The 25,648-nt window shown below is 43.2% G+C and overlaps 1 protein-coding gene across 4 annotated transcripts in view; it reads left to right on the forward strand.

The window, feature by feature from the left end:
- The first annotated feature begins 1,302 nt into the window (after nucleotides 1-1,302).
- Nucleotides 1,303-25,648, forward strand: part of EHF (ETS homologous factor) — a 35,640-nt gene continuing 11,294 nt past the window's right edge. Inside the window, exons 1-3 of one of the 4 annotated variants that reach the window (XM_039866819.1) lie at nucleotides 1,303-1,522; nucleotides 20,537-20,636; nucleotides 24,301-24,546. In XM_039866819.1, coding sequence (XP_039722753.1) covers nucleotides 20,540-20,636; nucleotides 24,301-24,546 — 343 coding nt within the window. In that variant the 5' untranslated portion in view covers nucleotides 1,303-1,522; nucleotides 20,537-20,539. Of the gene's footprint in view, nucleotides 1,523-1,624; nucleotides 1,645-17,293; nucleotides 18,613-20,536; nucleotides 20,637-24,300; nucleotides 24,547-25,648 lie in introns of those variants that run through there. The other 3 variants (XM_039866794.1, XM_039866813.1, XM_039866803.1) reach the window with 3 other exon arrangements.

A 25,648-nucleotide genomic window follows, 5' to 3' on the forward strand; every position in this document is an offset into this window, starting at 1 on the left:
ACCTTCCAGACCTACCTGAGTTCCCAGACCCTTCTGGATCCACCCCTGCCCTCCCACCAAGTCTTCCCCGCCTTCAGAAACCTCTGCATTTATGTCGCATAAACTAGGAAAACAAGCAAGAAAGGAATGTCACTACTACTCACTCACCTTAATAATACAACCACTTATTTTTTGTTTGATTCAGGCTTTGCCCATATACAGACTTCTTTTTCTACACAAAGAACTTCTTGATTTTGATCGCAAAATCTTTGTCCTTTGCCAAAACTCAATTTCCCTTTCCTCTCCCACAGAAGGGAGGCCTGGTGAGTTAAAGTAATCTGCTTAGATGCTTAGCTCATGCCCAGCCAGTGTCCAGGAAGACCAGAGAATAAGTTAATGGTTAGGGGAGGGTGCTTTTCCTTGCCAGGAGCAGTATTTCACCTGTGCGAGTGGAAGTACATTGGTGGCCCTGTGAAGCGGGCCCTTAGCCCAGGGTAATGGAGATTGCATGAGTATTTGGAATCCATAGAGCCTCCCCAGGATTCCACCTTCTTCTTGCCAAACTGTGTTGTTTTATTTCCAGTTTCAGCATCTTGGTCTCTCTCTCTCTAGCTCTGACAGGAGTGTCGATAAATAGTAAAAGAGACCATGTAAATGTTAAGAGGAAGTAAAGACCCTGGATAATCCGCCAACAGGATAGTCAGCCTTGGCACTGTTGAGAGTTGACTGTTTCACCTAACAACTCAGAGGGGACCTCTGTCCTGGAACCTTCCCTTCAAACTTTCTCCCAAGGCCAGAGGAGACTGGCTTTTCAAAGTCCATTGAAATTGCCAAGGGTAGCTGTCAAAAAAGCAATCATGGTGCCTAAAGAGAGAACCTATGTCGTGGGCCACCTGGCTGAGAGCCTCACCAGAACCTGGTACTCGCACAGCCGGGGCAAAGATCTTGATGCCAAAGCAGAGTGGACTAAATATAGATTAGTACCTGAGACAGATGCCACTCCTCTATACCATCATCTCCTCCAGATTTGAATTTCTGCTCACTTTGTTTCTACATTCTCCCTTCCCGGTGGTGTCTTGGGGGAGCACGTATGGTGTTTTTCACCTGAAACAGCCTCTAAGCCGAAAAGAGCAGTCACCACCAGATCAGTTCCTCATCCATTAACAGGTTGTCTCTCTGTTCCTGAGGCACAGGCATAACCTGGTTAGACCTGTTTTGTTTGAACACTAACGTGTGAGTTGGCCAAATGCAAATGAGCCAATGTTTGTAATCCTTTATTTTATTTTTTTAAAGGGCCGGGCAGCCAATCAGAAGAGGGGGAAGTGACTTAGGGAATTCCCGGTTGGTGGCTTATTGCTTAACATCCTACAAAATGATTTAAAATTATTGTCATATGTATTTATCTTCACTCTGATGAAGGCTCAGATGTGATAACACCCCTGGTTCCCCATCCCTGTAGGAGCTGGCGTGAGGGCTGCCTGCTGCCTCTCCTCCATTAGCCACAGCTATTGGATTTCCCACCCAGAATCGTTAGGTAAATGAGGTAAGTCCTTATTTTTAGACCTTCTTTTGAATCTGGAATTCAATCACCTGAGTGGAAAGAGAAGCCTGCTTTGAATCAGACAGACGAAACTAAAGCAGACTCCTGGAGGCAGCAGGCAGGAAGTAAGCTCAGTTCACTTGTGCTTACCTCACTGGGTCTTATTAGAATTGTGTTTTGGGGGACAGCTGGGCTACTTTGGATGTCATCTGCATTGGGTCTGAACTTCTAGTCACTGTGAATTTAAAAGCCCCTGGTTTCTTTCCCTCTATTTGTGTGACAAAGCCACCCTGGGTTGAATTCTGAACCGAAGAGTCAGCTAGGGATAGGTGATCCTGATAGAGCTTGGTGAAGAACCGGTTGGCTCAATAGCTATTGGGGCTCAGAGCACATGTTCTCACTTTCTAGAGATATTTTTGTTGGTTATTTTTACTGATTCAGTTGTAGGGAAAGGCAGATTCATTTTTAGCATATTCCAATGTCGGAAAATGGCTGGAAACAGGCTGGGGTGTTACGCATCCACACTGGAAAAAATGGTCAGGCAGACAGGTAGGCAAGGGCATTGGGGAAAGCTGCACACCTAAAAATGACTCTGTCCAGTTTTGGCGAAGAGTTTTGCCATATTGCAAAGTGACAAACTAACTCTTTGTTCCATAATGGGGTACTATGACCATGCAGACAGACACGAGTCAGCAGCACCAAATTTCTTCTAAAACAGGTACTCTGTTGATTTTGTTTGGATACCATGGAGAAGTGTTGGCCCCAGGGTGGATGGAACTGGGAACAGTGGGGATTTAATCTTCTTGTTGGTAAATAAAAACACTGAGTCAGGAAAGTGACATTTTCACCATCCGTCTTTGCTGAGATTTAGTATACTCTCAGTATTGTGGGAGTGTGTGTCTTTTAAGATGAAGCATAAGATTCTGTGAGCCTAAGTGCACACAGGTATCTCTGTTGGTTATTTCCACTGACCCTAGTAGCAGAATGAAAATGAGTGAGTGTTTGGATTCTGTGAGCTTTCTGATGGAAGGTCTAATTCAGTTGATTCTGCAGGCATAGGTGTGAGGTTGTGTTCAGATAGAGTCTTTCGATGTATAAAAGGGTAGGTAGTAGGGGATCATGACTGGCCATGTGCTAATTCCACTGAGGGCAAGGGAAAAGTAAATTTTCAATAACAAAGACAAAGTCATGTTATTAGGATAACCTTCATGGAGAAGTGATTCTATCAGAAAAGGCTCTTAAGAGATTTTAAGAATGGCTTTAATAGCTATGTTCAGTTTCCAGAAGGCTCTGCTCGTCTTCTTTTGGAGACCTAGAATTCTGTGTCTATGAAATAGCTCATCAATTCCATCTTCTTTGAATCTGAACTTGTGTAGAATCACGTCACTTCCACACCAACTGCTAATGGCTCATGTGGATAGATTTGAAAAACAATGATGAACATGAAATGAAGGTCATTTGGAAGTTTGTAATTACATTTGAAAAATAATAAATATGATGGAGACCCTCCTCCTCCATGTTGCCAAAGTATTTTACAGAGGCATTTTAAAAGAAAGTAACTTCGAGGGAACAACTGTACTGTAAGTTCTCTTGAGTTACTCTTCAAGATGGCGGCATCAGTCAAAACTTCTTTAGGGTGATTGTGGATAGGGTGATACATTTGATCCAAATCTCAAATCTAAGTATATTTTTTCTTTTGTGTTAAAAACCATTTATTTGTTAAATTCAAACAATCCCTTTTCACCCCCATTTTTTAGTATATTGTGAGCTCCCAAATATGGAAATAACTTGGGCCTTTGTGGACCTCTACATTAACACTTAGGATTCCATGTTTATGCTCCCACTAATTCACTCCCACTAATTCACCCAGTTTCTTAGATCCTCTTTTGATATCTTTTTGAATCCTTGAGAGGCTGAGACAAAACGAAAACTGAGAGAATAAATATTTACTCAAATGCATTCAATTAGTGAATTGGAAACTAGAAGAGACTTGTTATCAGGTATCAGGTCAGAATTGTGAGAGCTTTAGGCCAAATTTCACCTTGGCGAAGTAGAATTGAGCCTTTTAGAATCTTGTAATGTTCTATTTCCTCCTCATCCTCACCCTCTGTCTCCAAATTATGGAATTTTAGCCCTTGGTTGTGTGTTTTAGACCACTTTGCTTTTCTGAAAGCATAGTGTAAGAACCCTGTTCAACGTTAAAGCATCGAACACATAGAGGTTTATACAAATCATTAAAAAGTTATTCGGTCTTTTCCCCTTCCTCCAGATAGAGTCTAAGTCCTTTAAAGAAAATGTGATTTTCAAAAACCTCTGGAAAATAAGGTGGAATAGATACCAAGAATGCCATGATAGAACCTGTAACACACTCGAGAAGCATTGCCATAGTTTTAAGGAAACGAATATAAAGTTGGAACCTGATTTGACACCTTTTTGCTGCATTTCAGCCCATTTCTTTTGTAAATTTCTTTTGCTTTCTGGTAGAATTCAAGTGACCGTCATTATTGTTGTGGGTGGGGCCCTGGTCAAGAGATATTGACTCCACTGCAGGCTTGGTGTTTAGAGATCACGCTCTCTCACCTTCGCTTTGTTACTGGGTAACTGATGGAGCGCGGGGGCTTTCAGCTTGGGTAAGCTGAATCCGCGGTGAGAATTGTCATCGGAAGACAGAGGCAGGAAGGCGGCCATGTCATGCAAGGGTCCTCTTAAATGTATTGCGGAATAACTGAAGAGATGGGGAAGATAAACTCTATTTAATGTTTTCTGTTTAATTTTTAATAATAAGATTTTTAATAATATGATTTGTCCTGAGGAGCAGGCAATTGTTCTCTTATTAGAAATATGTGACTATTATGTTTATTTAAATTGGACCAAGTTTTAAAGGGCCAGAATGTTAAACTGTGCAGGAAACAGTGCAGTGGGAAGAATGGCATCAATATTTGAATGAAACATATGTTTAAGCTGAATGGCATTGATGTCAGGACCCGAAACGTGCTGGAGTAGATACTTCCATGGATCCCTCAGAGTTATTGGATGAAAAATTTATTGGACTTCAGAGGGGGATAAAAAGATATTTCTCTAAGAATTTCAGATTCACCTTTTGAGCACACGCGGACAAGACAGTGCGCAGGAACTGGCAGTCAGGAGACCTGGTTTTCTACCTCTGGCAATGCTGTGTGCCCAGAGCAACACAGAGCCCCTCTCTGGGCTTTAGTTTCCTCATCTAGACAAAGGAGTTTGAGCCCGATCATCTATATGACCCATTTCAACACTCAGATTCTGATGACCAGAGAGAACCACCTATGCCTAAAGGTCACCAGGTTTAACTCAAGTCTAAAAGCTAAGAATGGGGTGGGAGATGCTCTCCTAAAAATGAGACAGGAAGGAAAATCAGTAGGGGCCTTTATAAATGGCTTCCTCGGGGTCTTTGAATTTTGGCTATGGGATATGATGGCTGGTGGAAGTACTAAGACTGAATAGCTGGGGCCTTTTCTGGAGGTGTTACGGTCTGCTCCCGTGACAACATCCCATCTTTATCAATTTGCCTCATATGTCCAAAGTTGGTGGGAGTGTAGAAGTGGGTGAAGCTGACTGTTTTGTGACCACAGGGAGCAGTCGCTGTGCACGAGTAAGCACTGTGACGACGTCATCTATAAAACACCAGAGCAGCCTGCTGAAAAGTGAACATTCAGGTACCCATGGAGTTGACTCAGTTTGTGTAGTGCTGATCAGCTCGCTTGACTGATTGTCCATGAATTATTGGGTAGATTTGAAGGACTGGGACTCCTTCTCCTAGAGGAGGACCCTAGGGGAAATGGAAGGGGAGCATGGCCGAGTCACTGGGCAGTCAACCTGCAGACTAGTTTCCCTAGAGGGCCTCAGCCTGTATCTAGGGCAACCAGCACTTACAACAGGATCAAGCAGGGTGGCCCATTTAAAGAAGCTCCAGAGATTTAATTGGCCTTATTTTAAAAGAGACACCCTGTAAAAATACGCTTTTAAAAACTGATTTCACTAGCATCTAACCACACTCTGTCTTCGGTTTGTTTTACGGGGCTGGGTCCCTTGTTCTGGTTCATTGGATTCACATTATCTCTTTTTTTCCCCCAATCTTCCTCCACACCCTGGCCCCCAGAGCCTCCTTCCCTTCCTTTTTCAGAAAAGTCTTAATGGTTATTAAAGTTATCTGCTTGTTGATTTAAAATATAGCCAGCATAGGTACATTCAAAACATGCTTTCTGATGAAAACAAAAGCGAAAATTAAAAGGAGTCCAAAAGCTTACTATAATATTTTGATTATTAGACTAATAGACCACCTCATTAACCCCAGCATTTGAACATAACTAGTTGTTTTTACCTTTGTATGACCTTGTCTACATGCACACTGTCTATGATGTTGCAATTGTGGTAAACTTAAAATTTTATATTCTGCCATTTCCCCCTCACTCTAAATCACAGATTCAAAATAACCAATCTTGGGAGTTGGCCCTCATTTGCCCAATTATGGATCTGAGAAATTTCAATCACCCTGCTAGCCCTTGCTTAGTCTGACATAAACTTCTTCCAAAAGCCTGAGTAGTCTCTTGGAATATAAAGAAAGTCTATTTTTTGTATATGACAATGGAGCTTGGAGAATATGGATGCCTTGTAGAGATTATTTTGGAATCCCTCTTAGGAACCTTTAAAAAAATACCCTCAGTAGGGCTAATGATATATTCTGGTGGTTGAGGTAAATGGGGATCTGAGAGGTGAGGCTGTTTTCAACCCTATCTTTATGGTGACTACTGACAAGACATGTTTTGTCTTTGTAATGGGCTTTAGATTTGGCCTAAATCAGCCTCTGTCTCAATTATATTCACTTATAAAATTAAAGAGCACATGGGTCACCTTTCACCCGTTGTAACTCCACTGACCACAAGTCCTGAGTTGAAGAACGCAGATGAAGAGCAGACTTTGCTTGTGTGTCTGAATGGGCAGTAGGCTGTGAACTTTGGTTGCCTGGGAGCAGCTGGAATGTGGTACAAAGAACACTGGGTTTAGAGTCAGAATACCTGGGTTCAAGTTTGATACTGCCTGTGGGTGGCTTGGTGACTTTGACTGAGTTATGTAAGCTCTAGAACCTAAGTTTTCTCACCTGGAAAATGGGGTTAATGACATCTGCACAGGACCTGTAAGGAGTAAATTAGACAAAAAATCTGAAAGCACCAAGACAAATGCTTTTGAGCAAATTAAGTAATTTTGAGCAAATTGAGTAATTTATGGAGTGGAAATTGAGGCTAGATCCTCGACGTAGATGTTTTCAGTGAGTTCCTGTTGAGTTGAAGTGGATGAATAATTCTGGGATTGTGTTTTTCAAAATGATCAACTTTGGTTCTGCACTGTGACCTTGGGAAAGAAATGCAAAGAGGTTTTCACTGCAGATGGTGGACAGCAGGGAGAGGAATGAATCGTGGTAGTGGGGAAGCTCCAAATTGAGCTTTGTCTTGAGCTGGCTGCAACTGCAATTTGTAGAAGTTCTGGGGAAGACCCGAGGGGTAGGGAGGGGGCACACAGCACATTCCTATCCCTGTGTCTCGATGCTTGGCATATAGGAGCTTCTGGAAGATACTGATCCCCCTCTAGGAAGTTCACATGACAAACTTCAATTTCATATACCGTTGCCCACCCCTAAAATTCTTGAGAGTGTCTCCAGCTAGCTCCTGACCACTGCAGCTAAACCATTATTACCCTGGCATTCTAGAGGGTTTGAAAAAAATTCCTACTACTTATTATGCCAAGACACGATGGGATATGCCTCCTGTAATTTGTTCAAATGAGGATTCTGGCCACATGGAAGTGGTTTTCAAAAACTGTTTGAAATTGAACAAGCAGCCTTTGTTGTTAATAAAATAGCAAGTATTCCTAACCTGGGATTCAGCATGGGGATGAGGCTGGTGGTCTCTTGGTGTTCACAGAGAGAATTTAGGGAATTTGTGAACATGGATGTGAAAGAATTACATTTTTGTTTTCAGTAATCTAACTAAAATTTAACATTTTCTTTCAATATGATCGTAGGCAAAACACCACAGTAGCATTAGCTGTAACTGTGACTGTCACCAAGAGAAATTACAGACATTTTCATGTCACATTATACTCATTGCAGATTTTCTTAACGTATTGACATTCATTACTACTTATATATCATGGAGGTTATTAGACTTGCACTAGATCCTCTTATTTAATGTGTTAGTTATTATGTGTTAATAAATATTATCATGACATTACACATTTATTTTAAAAAGTATTTTGATCATTGTGCTTCAATTGGAACTTCCTTTCTAATTTTATCTATTTTATTTTTGTCATTTAAAAACGTTTTGAGAAGAGATCCATAGACCTTATCAGACTGCAAAATAGGTCCGTGTTATAAATAAAATGTGGAGACCCCCTAATTTAGAGCATTCTCTCACACAGAGCTAGTGAAATGACTTCTGAGCAGCCTCAGCTGATAGACGGTCTCTGTGAAGAGTATATATTTTTCCTACACGTTGTTCCTACCTATGGTTGGCTTTAGAGTTGCAATGGCATCTTGGCATAAAGAAGATAATGACAATAATATTAACAATGGTAACAACAGCTAACGTTTATTGAGTGTCTACCGTAAGCCAGGTACCTTTACAGGCATGTACAATGTCATATTTTATTTAATTCTCCCAACTACTTCAGATGGTCATTCATGGGGCAAAGACAGAAAAGATTCCCCTCCCTTCCCCTGTGGTGATAGAGCATTGGTGCAGGTGAAGGTAAAGGTTGGGACTGATTCCCCTGGACAGGGCTGGTGTCATGAGTATGCAACCTGTGCAGTCACACAGGGCCCCACACTTAGAAAGGCCCTGTGCTCGGTTTCATTCTCTGTTGTTACTGCCTTGAAATTCTTAATACATTTTGAACAAGGGTCCTGCATTTTTCTTTTGCATTGAGCCCTGCCAGTTATTTAGCTGGATGTGGTGAAATTGTTTGAACATGCGATGACTCCCGATGCCAGGATGCTGCTGTGGAGAGCCCCTGCTCATTCTTTTCTTGCTCATTTAGCTGACCTTTGGTGGAAAGCTGAGGCCTGTCATGCAGGGATGCTGTCGTTTTTGAGTTGGTGAGTTTTATAATTTTGTTTGAGCACCAAAGATTTCCTCTGAAGCAACTGGAGGAATGACCAAATAATCAGCTGGAAGGGATTTGATTCCTTGGAAAACCGTTCTGGTACGAAGTTGCTTGCCTTGCTGATGAGTTTTCTTCATAGACCAGTGAGCTAGGAGAAGCAAAGCAAAGTATGTCCTGGAAGGGAAAATGGGACCCAGTGGGCCGAGTCTATCATTCTTGTAGGAAGGCATTGGAAAAAACTCGGCTCTCTTGCCTGCTGTCATTTAATGATTATCTATACAAAAAAACCAAAACAAAACAGAACAAAACAAAACAAAAAAACACAATAAAAACAAAAAGCAAAGCCTAATTCTTCTAAAAAGGAGATTTTCTAATTTGAGAGAAAAATCAGATATCACTTGCTTCCTAAGCTCCAAATGTGAACATGGAATAAGACTTAAGAGGTTCTATCTATGTTTTACGACTAAGTTTTTACAAACTCTTCCAAGGTTCGAAACAAGGTCATGAACTTGGCAGAAGAGGGTAAGAATTTTCTTAGGTTTATTTGTTGGAGTGACGGAATTCAGGCTCCTCAAATGACATACCCACAGTCTTTCTCTCATCAGTGTGATGTCAACAACATGTCAGTTCTGTCATCAGGACTCATGAGTGACAGCTCAGACATCAGGTGCTTTGCTAAAGAAGCCGTAATTTCCCCTTAATTTTCCAACAGTTTTACTCCCTGTTATTATTACTGCTCTTTTATCATGGCTAATAAGTCTGAGATGGCTTCAGGCAGCCAAGCCCAACTTCTGAGTCAATCTGGAGCTTTCAACAGAAGCCAGACTGAAGTTCTGATGGTTGGGTTTGAGTGGCCGTGAACTAGTGCTTCTGGAGTATCCGCACTGTTGTATGCTAAAAGGGAATTTTCATATTAGAGCACAAGGATAATTAGAATGCCTCCTATTCACATTTAGGAATAAAATTAGGGGAACTATACTTCAATAAGAATATATGATCCTAAGAGACAGCCTCTTCCTCTTTAGAAATACAAAGATCCATTTTCAAAGCTACAAAGAATTACATTGCACTTTCCCCCCACCAATATATTTATTATAATACATCCATCCTCTGTGTCTTTAGGTAAGTTGTTTAACCTCTCTGTGCCTCCTCATCTGTAAAATGGAAATAATATTAGCTCCAATATCTGAGGTTATTGCAAAGACTAAATGAGATAATTCACATCAACCCTAGCTCTATTCCTAGCACTTCGGGAATGCTCAATAAATGTAAACCGTCTTCACTGTCATAGTTTTGGTTGTTGTTTTATAATTATACGGTCTATGAGATTCCGAATGGTGGCTGTTGATCTTTCCTTAGCTGGAGCACCTTGGTCTTTTTTGGGAAGAAACTTGAATCTCAAAATGGTCCGATCAATTGTCCCAGTCCATCCCAACCCCTCCCTGGCTCCAATCCCCACCTCTTACCTCCCTCCACCCTTCCCGCATTCCTGCACAGTTGATTTTATTTATTTTTCAGTCAACTGAGGGTGTTGTTAAACCTTTTATTTTTTTGGCTGCCTGCTTTGATTCCGAGGCACTCCACTCCCTGCCCTGCTCATGACAAGAATGCTGGGCAATGCTCAGCCAGCCATATCCCTCCCCTGTAGGAACACCCTGTTCTTCGTGCTCCTTGAGAAGTAGCATTTCAGAGGCCTTTCCCCTCTGACATGACTCTCCCACGAAGCCGGTGGTCTGGTGGTAATGCAGGCCCAATGGCCAAGAGAAAGCCAGGGGAAGGTGGTAATCTAGGGGAACGTCGTGCATTGCCCACATCTTGTGCTTTCTTCTCAAAGCTTAGAAAGAGATATTAAGAGGCTTCTGTCTCTGTGTGTTGAAGGCTGGATGATGATGCCATTGCTTAATTAGTGTTGTCATGATCTGCATTTGAGTGATTTGTTTAGTTCTTTGTGGCCCTTTTCGGCTTGAGCTCATCACATGATATTGACAGCGATGAGAAATGAGAGTGCAGTGATGCTTAGATTAATCCAGAAATCACACCCTGACTATCTCAGGTCCTTTCCACCCAAGACCTGGGACTTCAAGTCACTTGGCAAGACATGGATGACTCTACACAGCTCACCTTTGAGGCAGGTACGGGAGCCTCATTTCCCCAATGGGAAAGCTATGGTCTAGTACTGGGATTTTCAAATTATGCCATTTGCCCAGGGATGGACATAGGAGATGTGTGGGCAAGGCCAGACTGAGATTCAGGCACTCTGAGTCTCTGCTTTAGCAGATAACCCATAGACCACACCTACTTCCTGAACCATTTTGACTTTCAGAAGTCAACGATTTGGAAGAGTGTGGTTTGGGTCTGGATCCCATGCCGGCAGCCCTCTTCTCTGCCCTAGTTAATCTGATTCATGATCGTAACCTGGGCCGGCTGGAGGTTGGCCATGTCATTTTGCAGATCTTGGACACCCCTCAGTGCCCTCACAGAGCCAGCCGATGGAAAAGTACAGTGTCTTCTGGATCCTTGGCTCTGCTAGCTCTGGCTGGTCTACTTGATACCTCTTTTACTTCTGAGGGAGTGGGAGGGGAGCATTCAAACTGAAAATGCAGGGTTTGCGTGTGTGTCTGTGTGCGCGCGTGTGTGGTGGTGTGTGTGTGTGTGTGTGTGTGTGTGTGTATTTTTGGTTTTATAGGAAAAACAAATTGGCATTAATGCTCAGTCAAACCAGCTCAGGCTGTTTGGGCAGATGCCTTTCTTTGCCTTTTTCTGTTTATTTTCCAACAAATCAATGCTTAACTGGTTGTTATCGGAGCAGAGCAACAGGTGCAAAAAAATAACTCTGCTGCCAACTCAAATGAAAAGGTAGAGCTTATACCCTCTGGGAGGTATTTGGAAGATAACAGAAGCCCCTGCCAGCAACTGAATTAACAGCTCTGTTTATGGTGGGTTTTATGTTAACAGCCTGCTCCTAACCCTCTTACACATAAACACACCATTGTCTGGGGAAGAGACATTCAGCCACCCAGACAACCAATGGCTTTATTCTGCCTTGAGTGGAGTTGGTTTTGGCTGAGGCTGCTTTGTAAAACTCAGGGGCATTATTACCCTGTCTGCCAACTTGATGTCTTAGTAAGGGTTTCCTGTGAAAGCAAGGGCACGGAGTTGCCAGGGAGAAGAGGATTGGTCCTGCTTTCAAACGTAAAGTTCTTTTCAAGGTTGGTCATTTCCAAAGGCCAGAGCATGTTGCCTCTTTCTTTCTCTGCTCTGGCTCCACTCCATCCCCAACAGGAGGTGGTGTGGAGCTCAGATGACTTTGGAGAGTGCTGCCATTGTTTTGGAAGTGGCATCCTTGCTGAATATCAGGGCAGGGCAGGGCAGCTGTCTGTGTTTTGTTCATTATTGTGTCCCCAGCACCTAGCACTGTGCTCAGTGTCTAGTAGACATTTGAATGTAGATATATTAATTGGAGGAGACGAAGAAATATTTCTAGTAGCAGGACAAACATTTTTTTATGATTATTTCTCTCCACTGACGGCTCAGACAACAGTTTTCTTGGGTATGAGGCCTAAAATTCAGATGGTTAAGTAATGTTTTAAAGGGCTAAGGTGGAGGCGAGATCAGGTAAGGGATGACTCAGCCAGTCATAAGGTTCTCTTCGTAGAAGTAATTGTCATAAAAATCCTTTGCAAATGCTGTATTCTGAGGCTGGGTTTGTTCAGTCTGCAGAGGCCCATACTTGTAAGTAGCTGAGCACTGTTGAATTTGCCAGTTTGGTGGTACCGACTGTTAGGAACTACTTTATTTCAAGTTGTCAAATAATACAGTGACAGAATCTCCACAGATGGATCAGAGCTTGAATTCTCCAGGTTAAATGTGTTGCCTCTGACTTTTCAAGGGTTTCCTGGAGATTATGGATGTTTCCTTCAAGGCTACTATCTCCTGGAGTTAGTTATTGTGTTGTGGGAAATTGAGGGAAGGCAAGTGGGTGAGTCTATGACCTGTTCCTATCTGTGAGAATGCTTCAGAATCAGTTAACGGAGGTTCTTAAAAATGTAGATCCTGATTCAGTGGTATTGGGTAGGACCCCAGGAAACTTCAGGTTTAACCCCTTCTCTAGTGATGATGATACAGGTGATCTATATACCAAACATAAATAAATACCTGCATGGCCTCTTCCACCAAGTAGGAAAATGAACATCATAAGGTAATCCTGGATGCTCCAGTTCCCATACCTGTGCCTTTCCAAAGACCATAATGATCTATGGTTATTATAAGAAATGAGCTCTGGCTCTTTTACTATACTTTTTTTTTTTTTGAAATTTTATGATCATTTGGTTTTAGACTAGAGAAAGATTAGTGGAGAGATAGATACTTAGGTTCAGGGTGGTAGAAAATTTGGTGAATTCTTCACTGCATTGCCAAACAGAGGTCCAGAGTGACCATGCTTGATGAATGATTCCTACTTCGGCTGCTGAACGAAAGGGACAGTGGGGTCCTTCCTAGTGTCCCCTGTAGGGGAATGAGGCAACACCCAGCCCAAGTAAGAGAGCAAAACCACAATATCTCCTCTTACAGGTTGTATAGTAAATGTATATCTCTCAATCCTGACTCCACTAAAAAGTTTTGTTTTAATTTCAAACTAACCTGAGTACAAGAGAAATCCATGATGTCCATAGATCTATAGGGGTCAATGTATGGTCTTTGAAGGGCGGGGACCCACAAATAAATGCAAAACCAGTGTGAATGTACTATTCTGGTAGGAGAGAGACCTAGCTTCTGTTGAGGCCTCAAAAGGCTCTGTGACCTTTTAAGATTCAAAGCTTGCCCTATTCTTCTTAGTTTGTCATATCTGCATGGGATTGATAAGGGCCTCAGGGGTCATATAAGGTAATCTCATCTTTTAATCAACTTTGGTGCCTCTCCTGCTTCTTGTCTGAGTCTGGCACCAAGAATGATAAAGATCAGCATAATATGTATATTTCCAAATGGCTTACAGTCAGTAAAGTGTATCTATAATGGATCAACACTTGGCCTCCCGATACTGCATCACTGCTCATGGGAACGCTTGAAAGCCCAGGAATAATACTTTAGATGTTGCCCCTGGGAGCATGAAATGTCTGCTTCAAAACACATTACAAGTTTATAAAATTACCCCATGATGTAATCCCACGAGGATCAAACACATTCCCCAAGGTGATTCACATTTTGATTCATTTGAAAAACATGAATTATTATCTGTATTACATTCAGTTAGATTTCACATGTACATGAATTTTCTTTTCTCCTTTTTGGGAGTAGTTTGAAATGACAGTCATACTGAAACTAGAAGTTACTGAGCCATTGCAACATCCTAAGGCAAATGCTGTGAATTCACGTGCTGGTAACTTTGATTAAGGACTGAGAATGGTCTGGATATTGCTGTCATTACAAAAGGAATTATTCAAAATGCCTAATTGCTCCTCTGACTTGAAAAGTAAAAATACCCACAAGCCAGCCAGTTTTGTGGCAGTTTGGGGAAGATGTGGTTGAATGAATAAAGGAGCTGGGAAGAAGGCAGACCACGGCTTTGACTCCTAATACCCTACGGCTAGAGACAGAGAACACAGGCACCAGCTCTGCCTGAGAGCTGCTCTGTGGCCCTAATCGCTCCCTGTGTATCTTTACCTTCTCAGCAGGAAAGAGTGCTTTTTTGGCTTGAGGCCTAGTTCAAATAAAGCACAAATAACTATGGGGTAGTTTATTTCCAAAATATAGGATAAAAATAAATTTATTGACTCATAGAGGCAGTATTTATAGTATATATGCATATATATGTGTATATGTATATATGTTATATGCGCGCGCGCGCGCGTGTGTGTGTGTGTGTATGTATATGTATGTATAGATTTGTTTAATGGCTAAAAGAGTATCATAAATTAAACTGCCCCAGCTTTTGAACCACTAACGTATTCCTACCTAAGCATATTGTAGAAGTGGCCAAATGAAGGCAGCTCTTTATTCTTTCATCCTGGGAGCTCTTGGATGGATATACTGAGAAGAGAGATAGCTTCAGATTGCTCTGGCAAAGGGGGAAGAGGGTCGCAATCAGGGTCCCTTCATGATTGAATGGGCCAGAGAATTTTATAGTCTTGGAGAACCATGATAAAAGTGTGAGGCCTCAGATGGCCCTTGGAGAATGCTGTGACTTTGTATGGATTGGGTGGGAGTGAGGATGAGTTGAGGGCAAAATTCTTCACTGGCAAAGTACGCTGTTTTTAGCAGAACGTGGCTAATTTACCAGGGTTTGCTGCTAGACAGTCTAAATTTGAATTCTCTTCTAGCTCCAATTCTTCCTAAGCTACATGACCTAATCACTCAGATCCTCAGATTGGCCATCTGTGAAATAACATAATGCTTTATAGAGTTATTGTTATCTTGACTGAGAGAATATATTTTAAACTATTAGCATAGAGCTGGCACATTTTACTTGTTCAATAAGCCCTAGCTACTGTAGTACAGTTATTATTATGTTTATTGTTATTTTTACAGCATTCGGTCCTAAGTCTCAGTAACCCCACTATGGAGCAAAGGACAGCTGAGCAGGTCTTTGCTGGGAGGCTCTCTCTGAATATTTAAGAGTAGAGGCCAATTAGAAATTTTTAGCTTTGTTAAGAGTGCTGAAACCAGGCAGAGCCTCCTGGGTTCTGGGGTGCATGGCTCCAGCGCCCTGCCAGAGTCTCAGTGGTGCCTCCTTCTTTGCGGTGACTGAACATTCCTTGTGCTTAGGGACTCTGTTGGATAAAGAAATCTCTCTGGCAGGAGCTCCCATTTTAGACGTGATGCTCTCCTTTGCACCTGCAAACCACCCATGGTGTGTGGGAGTGCAATGCAGGGCGATACCCAGAGCCTGTGGGGGTGTGCCCTCCCATTGCTCCTTGCAGCCTCGAGAACAGTATGTCTATGGGAAGAATGGGAGCAGGAGGGATGGCTTTCAGTCTCTCAAGCAGGGACCATGCCCACAAGGGCATAGCATAGCTTCTGTGAGCAATGGCTGACAGATGTTCTTCATAGCTCAGTCTAATGGTGCATCCACACAACAGCCTAGAATGGGGGATGGAGAGGCAGGAAATTCAGCCTTTGGCTCAACTGTGCCAACTAGCTAGAACTGGGGAATATTATGTAGATAGAAGAGGTTAGAGGCCTTGTTTGAAATAAACTTGGTCTTCAATTTCCTCTTTAGAGAGTCAATAAAAGAGACAGAACACAATAAATAACGAGTATTATTATTATAAAAGCCAGCAAACATAAGTACTTACTAAGTGTCAAACACTTTTCTAAGCATTTTACAGGTATCTTCTAATTTTTTTTCAGGTAGCCTCTAATTTTACCTTTCAACAATTCTTTTTCATTTCATCTTTATTTCATAAATGAGGAAACTGAGGCCCAGAGAAGTTGAATTATTTATCCAAGTTTGCCCCATTAGTAAATTAGCGAAACTAGGGTTTACACCATAGCCATCTGACTTCAGAGCCTGGAGCTATCAACCAGTAAGTACCCTATCTTGACTCTGAAGAGTCTACCCTGGCCACAAGAATGTCCCCAAATCCAACCAACACAGTTTAAAGAGAGACTCATGGGCAGACCCTATAACAATAGCTAACATTTCATATCACTTGCCAGGTACAAGATAACATGCTGAGCTGAAGATTTTACAGACATTTCTCATTTAATCTGCACATTAACAGCCCAAGGTCACCACACCAGCAAGATCAAAGCCTGAGCTGTCACCTCCATAGGCTCTATTTTTAACTAGTGTTCTTAACTGGGGGCAATTTGGCTCCAGGGGACATTTGGGAGGGGAGGGGGCAATGCTGCTAGAATCTAGTGGCTAGAGGCCGGGGATGCGGCTCAACGTCTTGCAATGCACAAGGACAGCCCCTGCAACAAAGAACCACCCCAGCCCAAAATGTCTGTCATGCAAAGGTTGCAAAACTCTGCTTTTTACCCAGCCCACGTGGCTGAGGATCACCCCCTAGAATTCCCCCTTGAGCTAGACATAAGGATGGGTGGTCCTTTTCCCAGCTTGCTTTTGGCTTAAAAGGTGGAATCATTCTTACGTAGGCTCTAAATTTACTTTTTCAGTCCTAGAAAAAGTAAAGTGTGTTGGAGAAACACCTTGAAAACTGATGTTTAAAGAAAGGAAAAGAAATTGATTCTCACTGAGGGCGTGAGTGCTGGTACCAAACTAGATACCTTTAAATCCATTATTTGATTTATCTTTCAAAACAGATTTTAGGCTCAGTTTTTAGTCATGTTCCCCATGACTCCCCCTTTTAAACAAGGGAAGAAACTGAGGCTCAGAAAGGTTTGAGCCACGTAACACACTCGAGGTTACGTGGCTCAAAGATGGAGCCTGGATTCTAATCCAGGCTTCGAAGATTCCCAAGTCTCTACCTTATACCCTCGATGCTTTTTTCCTTTTTAATAGGAAATAATAAAAGCTATGCTGAAGGTAAAGTAGAAAGGTTAAAGAAGAGCATTAAATAATCCTCCTACTTTTTAATTAAAAGGATTACTTTTACACCATAAAGTAACCACCATGTATCAAAGAAAGTCTACATTAGTATATGGGAGTGTGGGTGGGTTAGTTATAATAATTTTTTTTATTTTTATCTTTACAATTCTCAAGGCACATTTATTATCCATTATCTCATTTGATCGCCATAACAGTCCTGTGAGGCTGTTGGGGGCAAATGTCCTCATTTTACACCTGAAGAACTGGGCCTCAGAGCAGGGTAGGACTTGGTGAAAGGCTTTCAGCTGTGCCACCCTCAGGCCCCTTTGTGCCCACCTTGAGGCCACTGTCCCTGCAGTGCTGTGCTGCGTTAAAGACGCTGACCTTCTTTCCTTACAAGCCTGGGTGAGCTCCAGTGAACTCTGACTCACTAAGAGTTAAGCCACATAAACTCTTTTATGAGTAGTAACCATTTACTGCACCCTGTAAAAAAGGGCCCCTCACCATGCTGGCTGCTTTCTCTAGGAAAGGGGGTGCCAGGAGGGAACAGTGCTCATGCACTCCAGCCTCTTGTGGGGCTGGATGGTGATGGGGCCCAGCAACCTTGTAATTTTTGAGGCTCCTCTGTGGGTTCACAGTGGTTCTGGATGCCTCCAGGAGGTCATGATGAGAAGCTACTTCTGTCTTGAGTAAAGGGGCTTGTGGGCATTGAGCCCACGTTATCCTGTGGCATTTACTATATTCTTTTTACTACCTGTTAAGCTCTCTACATTCATGACCTCATTAGATTCTTACAGGACTTTGAGTATGGGATTGTTCCCATTTTCCAGGTGGAGAAAGTGAGCATCAGAAAGTTTTTGGATAAGCAGACTTGGAACTTGCACAGTGAGCAGAAGAACTAGGATCTAAGCCTACATCTCCCCAACTCCAAAGCCAGGGTGCTTAGCCCTTGTACTACCCTGCCTTCCGGTTTTTGGGGGGAAGTGGTTTTTTTGCGGGGTAGGGGAGTAGAAGCTATGAGTCAACCAAAGAGATAACTCAGAATTGGCCCGGGCAAGTCTTGCTTCCACTGAAATGGCCACTTTGAAATGGCCCTCCAGGCAAATCCTTGTGAAAGAATTTCAGGGAAGTCTTCCCTGCCCAACCCCCAAGCCTGGAGGGCCTATTCCTCCATGCAGATGGGCTGGGCTCTGAGCTTCAGCCCTTTCAGGGTTAAACAGTAACCTTTCTACTGCTTGTGGTTGAGCAAATGCTGGCAGGGAACAAGCCCAGCCTTGAGCAAACAGGAGACCGGCCATGCCCCTTCCCTTCCAGAGCCACCCCTCTGGGGACTGGGAGTTCTTCTTTTGCCTTGAAGTCCCTCATCTGATTTCTTAGGCAATTGCTCTAAAAAGTTGGATGGGAAAGAGTCCAGTTATTGTGACAAAGAGAGGAAGATTTGACTTGATTTGGTTTTCCTTCTCTGAGGGTGAGAATCAAAGGGGTTTCTGGAAGGGTACTTAAAAATCAATTTAGTCACCTCTTTTTAGATGTTTGTGTGGGGAAACTGAGGCACTTGGTTGTTTCTGGATAAGGTTATCCAGGGAGGTAGTAACTTTCCTCATAGTAACACCTGTCATGGAGTCATGCCATACTTTGTGCCAAGTTCTCAAGGTGTGTAGACATTCATTTAATCTCCAATCAATGCACATGGTAGGTATGATGATTCGTATTTTGCATATGAGGAAACCGGGGTTCAGAGAGGTTAACAACTTGTCTAAAGTAGCTCTACCTTTAGCTAGTAAGTTGTAGAGCTTGGAGTCAACTCCAGCTCTTTTTGGCTTTGAAACTTACAGAAACCACAGCTCTCCTGTCTTCCCATGCTGTGGCCCCTTCCCTGTCACAATGGTCATCATTCCCACGCTGCCTTTCCTTCTCCACCTTCTACTTAGGCTGGATTCAGGCCTAATTATTTGCCAAACAACCATAATGATGATGTTAATAATCATTGTGGATGTTTCTGTTTAGCCTACGTTGTTGCTCTGTCCCCAGTACCAAGAACAGTGCCCAGCCCATTAGAGGGCTGATAATTTTTGTTGAATAAATGAATACGTGAATGAATTTTTATTCTTTTTCTAAGCTCCTCTCTTCCTTCCTTAGGCCCGACACAGAACTAGAGAAGATGTAGTCAAATCAGAGGAAGGGGTATTGAGGGCTGTAACTACTCTGGGTGGACAATTTTGATCCTGGGGACATTGGTGACACTCAGGATGCAAGATTTCCCCTAAACAAGCAGAAAAAATTTCTGTGATCTGCTGCTATAAAGCTAGCTTTCTCTCCCCACCCCAACATTTTAGAAAGCGCAAATTACCTGTATAGTCTCTGGGTAATGTTCGAGCACCTTCTGAAAACAGGTTGCTCTTCTTCTGAATGGTCTCACATTCATTCAAATGGGGCTGGAGGCTGAAAGGTGGAGGTACCTGGCTTAGGGGTGAGAACATTATAGATGCTGGAGAATTGAAACAAATATTTCTAAAGTACAAACATTTTACATTGTTTAATAAATTCAAGCACACTCCTGGAAGAAAAGTGGTTCTTCCGGGTCTTTTACTGAGAACATGAGTCCTCAGACTGAGAAAGTCACCTTTCGGTCAGCTACGAAGCTTGTGGTATTTTCCAGGTCTCTAAAAGGAAAGGGAAACCTAGTCAGAATTTTCACCAGGAAGGAAGGGGTGAGGCAGAATCTTGTCAGGGAAACAGATTGATTCCCGATATTATTATGGAGCCAAATACTGGAGGAGCTCTAGGTAAAATATGACCGAAGCCCACTGACACTAGCCCCTCCATGGCAGGTATCTGAGCTGAAGAAATTTACTGGGTGCCCGGATGAGGGGCTGCCCCTGTGTGCTGGGATTTGGGAACACCTGATTTCAGGTCGGGGTTCCAGCACGTATGTTGGGTCTGTGCTACCACAGGTGTTGGCTTGGATTTTCATTGATTGCAATTCCATTTTAAACAAAATCTCTTTGACATTTTCGCTTTTGTAAAAAAAAAAAAAAAAAGAGAGAGAGAGAGAGAAAAGAAAAAGAAAGAAATCTTGGCTGCTGGCCAGACGCGCCCTGTGAACAGGTATTGCATTTTCCCTCCGCTTCATTCCTGATCAAAGATTATTCATTTATGAATGGGTGGCTGTAAAAACTTGCCTCATGCATATGAAAATTGAACCTGGAAATTTTTAATTGCCAGTGAGTTTTGCTTTTACTGAAAGGGCTGTGGCAATATGCTTTGGAGGCAATGGTTGGAAAAACAAATTCTCCTCTTTTTTTTTCCCCCTAAATTAACTCTGATCTGTATTCTCAAATGACGTTTGTCCTGGAGGCACTGACTGAACTGGCCGTTTGATCCTCTTACAGATCATGATTCTGGAAGGAAGTGGTGTAATGAATCTCAACCCCAGCAGCAACCTACTCCACCAGCAGCCAGCCTGGACAGACAGCTACCCCACGTGCAATGGTAAGGGGGCTGAGTGGGTGTCACAACCCATGAGGATTTTTCTTTTGCTTTGATTGGATTTCATTTCCCAACTTAATGTTTGGAAAATACAGCAGGAGGTGTGAGGGACAGGGGGAATGGAGAAAACTCTTCATGCTGGAGTTTTCTATAGTCTCTGGGGCTCTGAAGGCCATTTGCTATATTTCATTGTTTCCTCTCAATATTCAAGGATCTGAGTGGGCAGCCTGGCAGAGAGGGTTATAGAAGAGGTGCTTAAAGGGAAGACCACCTGTCGAAGCTTTTAACAGTATTTGGCTTAGGATATCAAGATAGGATAGGAGAGAAAGGTACATTTGTGTGCGTGCCTGTGTGCGTGTGTGTGTTCTGAGGAAGCATGGAAGTTGAGGAGGGGAGGATCATAGCAGCTTAATCGGTCTTTCCATTTCATCTTCCAGTGACCTCCCTTTGAAGGGGAGGGGAGCCCGTGTGCCCTCCTCTAGTGCTTTAATCTAGAACCTGTTGATTAGAAGAGGGAGGGCGTGGTGGTGGGGATTATAAAGGGTTTGGTGACCAAGCTTATGGCGAACTGTAGAAGTGGAACCAAATAAAGTCATTGCTGAATCAGGGCCCACGCCCCGCTATGCAGGCATTCGGTTTAGGCAGACTGCTGTGCATCAAACTGCAGTGGGCTTAAGAAGCTCTGGGTCTTCTCCACCCACCTGCTGCTAATCTCCTCGCCAGAGACTCTGCCGCTCTTGATTCCCCTAAAAAATGGAAGTGGTCTGTCGGTGAGCAGAGTCTGAGAAGGAGTGGGAGGATAATGGAAGGACCGTAGTCTCCATGCGGACCCATGTGCAGCTCCACCTCTTTCAGTTTAGAAGCTCAGCCGAACACGGTTGAAAGCACGAACAGGTGACCTCCCCTGACTTGATCACCTGCCCCGCCAAACTGCTGCCTTTTCTGGGCAGTGACATTTTCTGTTGCAGGCCTTAGATTGCCTGTGGGGACCTCAAAGGAGGATTCCGAATAGGACAGGAAGGCTCTTCGGATTGGAAAGTCTTCAGCATCCCCAGGTCCCTAGACCCTCAATTAAGGCAGCCTTCTTTCTGTTTGCTTTGGAGAAAGCTGGGGCAATTTGTTTAGCAGGAAGTACAATTGGGTGCCACTTTTACTTCCAGAGCCCCCAAAGAAAGCCTAGCTCCTTGATGGAGTGGGGGAAGTCATTTGAATGACAGAGAAGACCTGAACTCATAGGGTTTTCAATGTTTCTCCTGAAATTTCAGGAATCAGAAAAGTCCCCTGGCCGATGGGGATAATTTCCTAGTCGATTTCAGATAAAGTTCTCTGGCTCTTTCAAGTTCTAACAGGATGCACTATCAGGAACTAGCCTTTGATCTGGATCATGTCGAGTCGAGAGAGAAATTATTCCATGCCAGTTGTTAGATCATTGAGAGTTATTGCTTCTCATTCGCACACTCTGAGCTGCACTGACATAGCACCACAACTATTTTAGAAAAAAAGTACAGACTTGGAGAACCACAAAAAATATATCTCATCCTTGAACAGCTGTATTTGTGAGACCTCCAAAATTGAGAGGAAATGGAAACATCCATTCTAAACTCTGTGAGTTTAAATATTTGGAAACATTTCTATGTAATTAAATTTTTGGACTAGATTTTCCCAGTCATTTTCCCTGTTCCTCTCCATCACTGGCTTCCCCACCAGGGCCCAAGCTGCTGGTTTAAGGCAGCTTTTACCTGCCTATGAGGCATGAGGAGTAAAGCCCATACCGTGAGTGGCCGGTATTGCTCAAGGTAGTCACCTTTGTGCCTAAATGATCTCGACCTCCTGCTCTTAGTGCTTCTGCAGTCTGGAAGCAGTAGATGGAAGCAGGGGTTGGTTTGGAAATGTTCCCCCTTCACCCTTCCCTCTGAGGGTGTTATGGGAATCCAACCTTTTAGGGTTCTTTGGCTTCTTGCAACTCAGACTGTATCCACAGACCAGCATCATCATCATCATCAAGTGGAAGCTTGTTAGGAATGCAGAAACTCAGGCCTCACCCCAGATCTGTGGAATCAGAATCTGCATTTAAACAACATTCCCTGGTGGTGCATAACCATATTAGGGTTTGAGAAGTACTGATCTAGTGTGATCTTGAAGAAAGAGTTAGGGACAATTTTTTTGCACTATGCATTTCTCTATTGATCCATCCTTGAGTTTGTGGGAATTTCTGTGTGTCATATTCACTTGGATTTCCCCTCCTTCAGCTTGGTAGACTATAGTAGTGTCTTTCCCTGACCCCTGCCCCTCACCTTTCCCAGAAGAGAGCTCTTCCCCTTGACCTCTGTTTTCAAGGGGACTGTAAGGTCTCTCAGCCCCGTCTATGCCTTTGGAGGCTGGCTCTCTCTTCTCCAACCCCCAGGACTTTAAGCTGACTTTGTGATGCTCTCTTAAGTGACCATGAGAGCGACATACATAGATGGTTAGACCTCAGCAGCTTTTATTGGATTGAATAAATTTCACTTCTTCACTGCTTTTGAATTAACTATTTAATTAACTATTTAATTAACTATTTAATATTCCTATATTATTTCTTCTTCGGCAATGAATTCCATTGAAGAAATCTGTAGAGAGCATCTATGGTAGCAAAGTCTCTAAGGTAGTTTTTTTTTAGGAGATACAAAGGTGGATAAGACAGAGTTCATGACCTTGAGCATACAATTCACAAAGGAGAATAAGACAATACTTAGATACTTGTAAAGAAAATCAGGACATGACAAAAGACATTAGGATAAATATTCAGCACGTCTCCTGGAGATTCAGAGAGTAGCCCTCACAGTAAGTGGGAATCTGTGATGACTTTGTGGGGTGGTCAGAGTTTGAAAACTAGGTAGGAATTCAACAGGGAGTGATTGGTAGAATACAAACTCAAAGAACAACATGGAAAAAAGACAAAAGTTGTAGTTCACTTGAAGAATAGCTAGTGAAGAGCCTCAATGCCTGCTTTGGCAGTTTTATGCCTAATTTCAGTGGATAATGGGAAGCTACTGAAGGTAACTGAGTAGGGACATTACATCAGAGTAGCTATAATAACCATTGTGGGGCCACGGTATATCGGCACAGTTAGCAGATGAATGATCTGGACCACTCTGGAGAGAAGCAAAGGTGTCAGAGAGAAAAGAACCTTACTCTCTTGCCTCATTTTCACCTGCAAATGGTCTGAAATTGGGGTGTGTGAGTGCGTAAGAGAGAAAAAGATGGGAAAGAGAGAGGGGGAAGGAGAGAGGAAGAGAATTATGTTGGGATAAGCAAAAAGCTAATACGTTGCTGAAACCGTAGCAATGCTCAGCTTTCATGGTACTTTGGGGAAGATGGGGAATGAGCTTACAGTCTCAGAGCATTTCAGGTCTCATGTCCTCATTCAGCTCCCAGGGGTAAGTCTTGTACTGGGGAGGGCATGCAGACACACAGAGGTGGAGTGATTGGTCCCCACCACAATTGGGAAAGAACCATATTTCCAAGAACCTCCTCTTCTGAGATTGTCTCATGCTCCAACCCCCACCGACACACATGCACTGCGGTTGTGTTCCCCGTGACATCTGGCAGCCAGCAGTGCATCCCCTCGTCTGGGATTGTGCCCGAGAACAAACACGGGTCACTCACGGAACCACCTCCTGTTTTGCAGTTTCCAGTGGATTTTTTGGAGGCCAGTGGCACGAAATCCATCCTCAGTATTGGACCAAGTACCAGGTGTGGGAATGGCTCCAGCACCTCCTGGACACCAACCAGCTGGACGCCAGCTGCATCCCTTTCCAAGAGTTTGACATCAACGGCGAGCACCTCTGCAACATGAGCTTGCAGGAGTTCACCCGGGCGGCGGGGACAGCCGGGCAGCTCCTTTACAGCAACTTGCAGCACCTCAAGTGGAACGGTGACTATCTCTTTCCCTATCTTGCTAGGAGCCGGCTGAGAAGGTAGAGACTTTGCAGCCAGCAGGATTCCTTGTCAGGGGCATCAGAAGATGGTCTCACTTCCAAATTACTGTTTCCAAGACAGGGAAGTAGGAGGGAAGTGAGAAGATAGGCATGAAGCCTAGAATGTAAGATATGTCTAGTTCTCTACAAACCCAGTGCAATTTAATTCTTTCCTTATGGTTAATCTTCTGGGACACAAGGGCTAGCCGGGCATTCACAGAATAGTTGCTGCTCTCAGAAAACCTTTTCTATGTTCCCTCACAAACAGGGTTTAATAGTTTAATTCCCAATTATACGCTTGTTAAGATCATCATAGCTACTTGTTTTTTTTAAAGTCTAGATCTAAGTTCTTAAGATAGAACCTAAGGGTGGTAAAAAGATATACAAAATTGGATCTATGTTTGCGTTTTAGAAGGGGAGAAGGCTTACAATATTTCAGCAGATTTGTAAAAGTTCCATTAACTTAAAAAAGCAGGGGCGGGAGGTGTAGAATTAATGGTCTGGACATGTGTGGGATGTTTCTGCAGTGATTTCTGGAGTTGGCACTGCCCTAGAACCCCAAATGTCTCTTTTGAGGTCTCACTTAGCACCCAGATAGGCATCATTCAGACTCTGTCCTTTGTTGACAGTTTATTCACACACACGTACATTCTATACAGGCTTGTAGGACATGATGGGCAGACAACTCACCTTGCAGAATGTCTTCGATACTGTCATAAAGTTCCCCTGATAATGGCTGTAAAAAGCTAGCTCTTCAGAGAACTGTGAATATTTTGGAAAGCAGTGATGTATAAGACTAGTGAACTGTCCTGTCCACGTCAGAAGGAGCAGGTCCGTTTTAGCAGCACCTGTGTTTAGGCAGGTAGCTAGGGCTGTGGAAAGCACGAGTTCCAGGGCTATGAACCACGTTTAGACCCTGAGAGCTCTCATCGACACTGTGGAGGACCCAGAGTCTGGTCACAAAGGTGGCAGCAGTAGTGGCCATTTTGGATGACCTTATTCAGCTCCTGGGCACTTCCTTCTTCCCACCCACCTTACAGAGGTGGTTGCTCATTTTTC

Source organism: Pteropus medius, unplaced genomic scaffold (assembly GCF_902729225.1).
Source record: "Pteropus medius unplaced genomic scaffold, Ma_sr-lr_union100, whole genome shotgun sequence".
NCBI classification, from domain to species: domain Eukaryota; kingdom Metazoa; phylum Chordata; class Mammalia; order Chiroptera; family Pteropodidae; genus Pteropus; species Pteropus medius.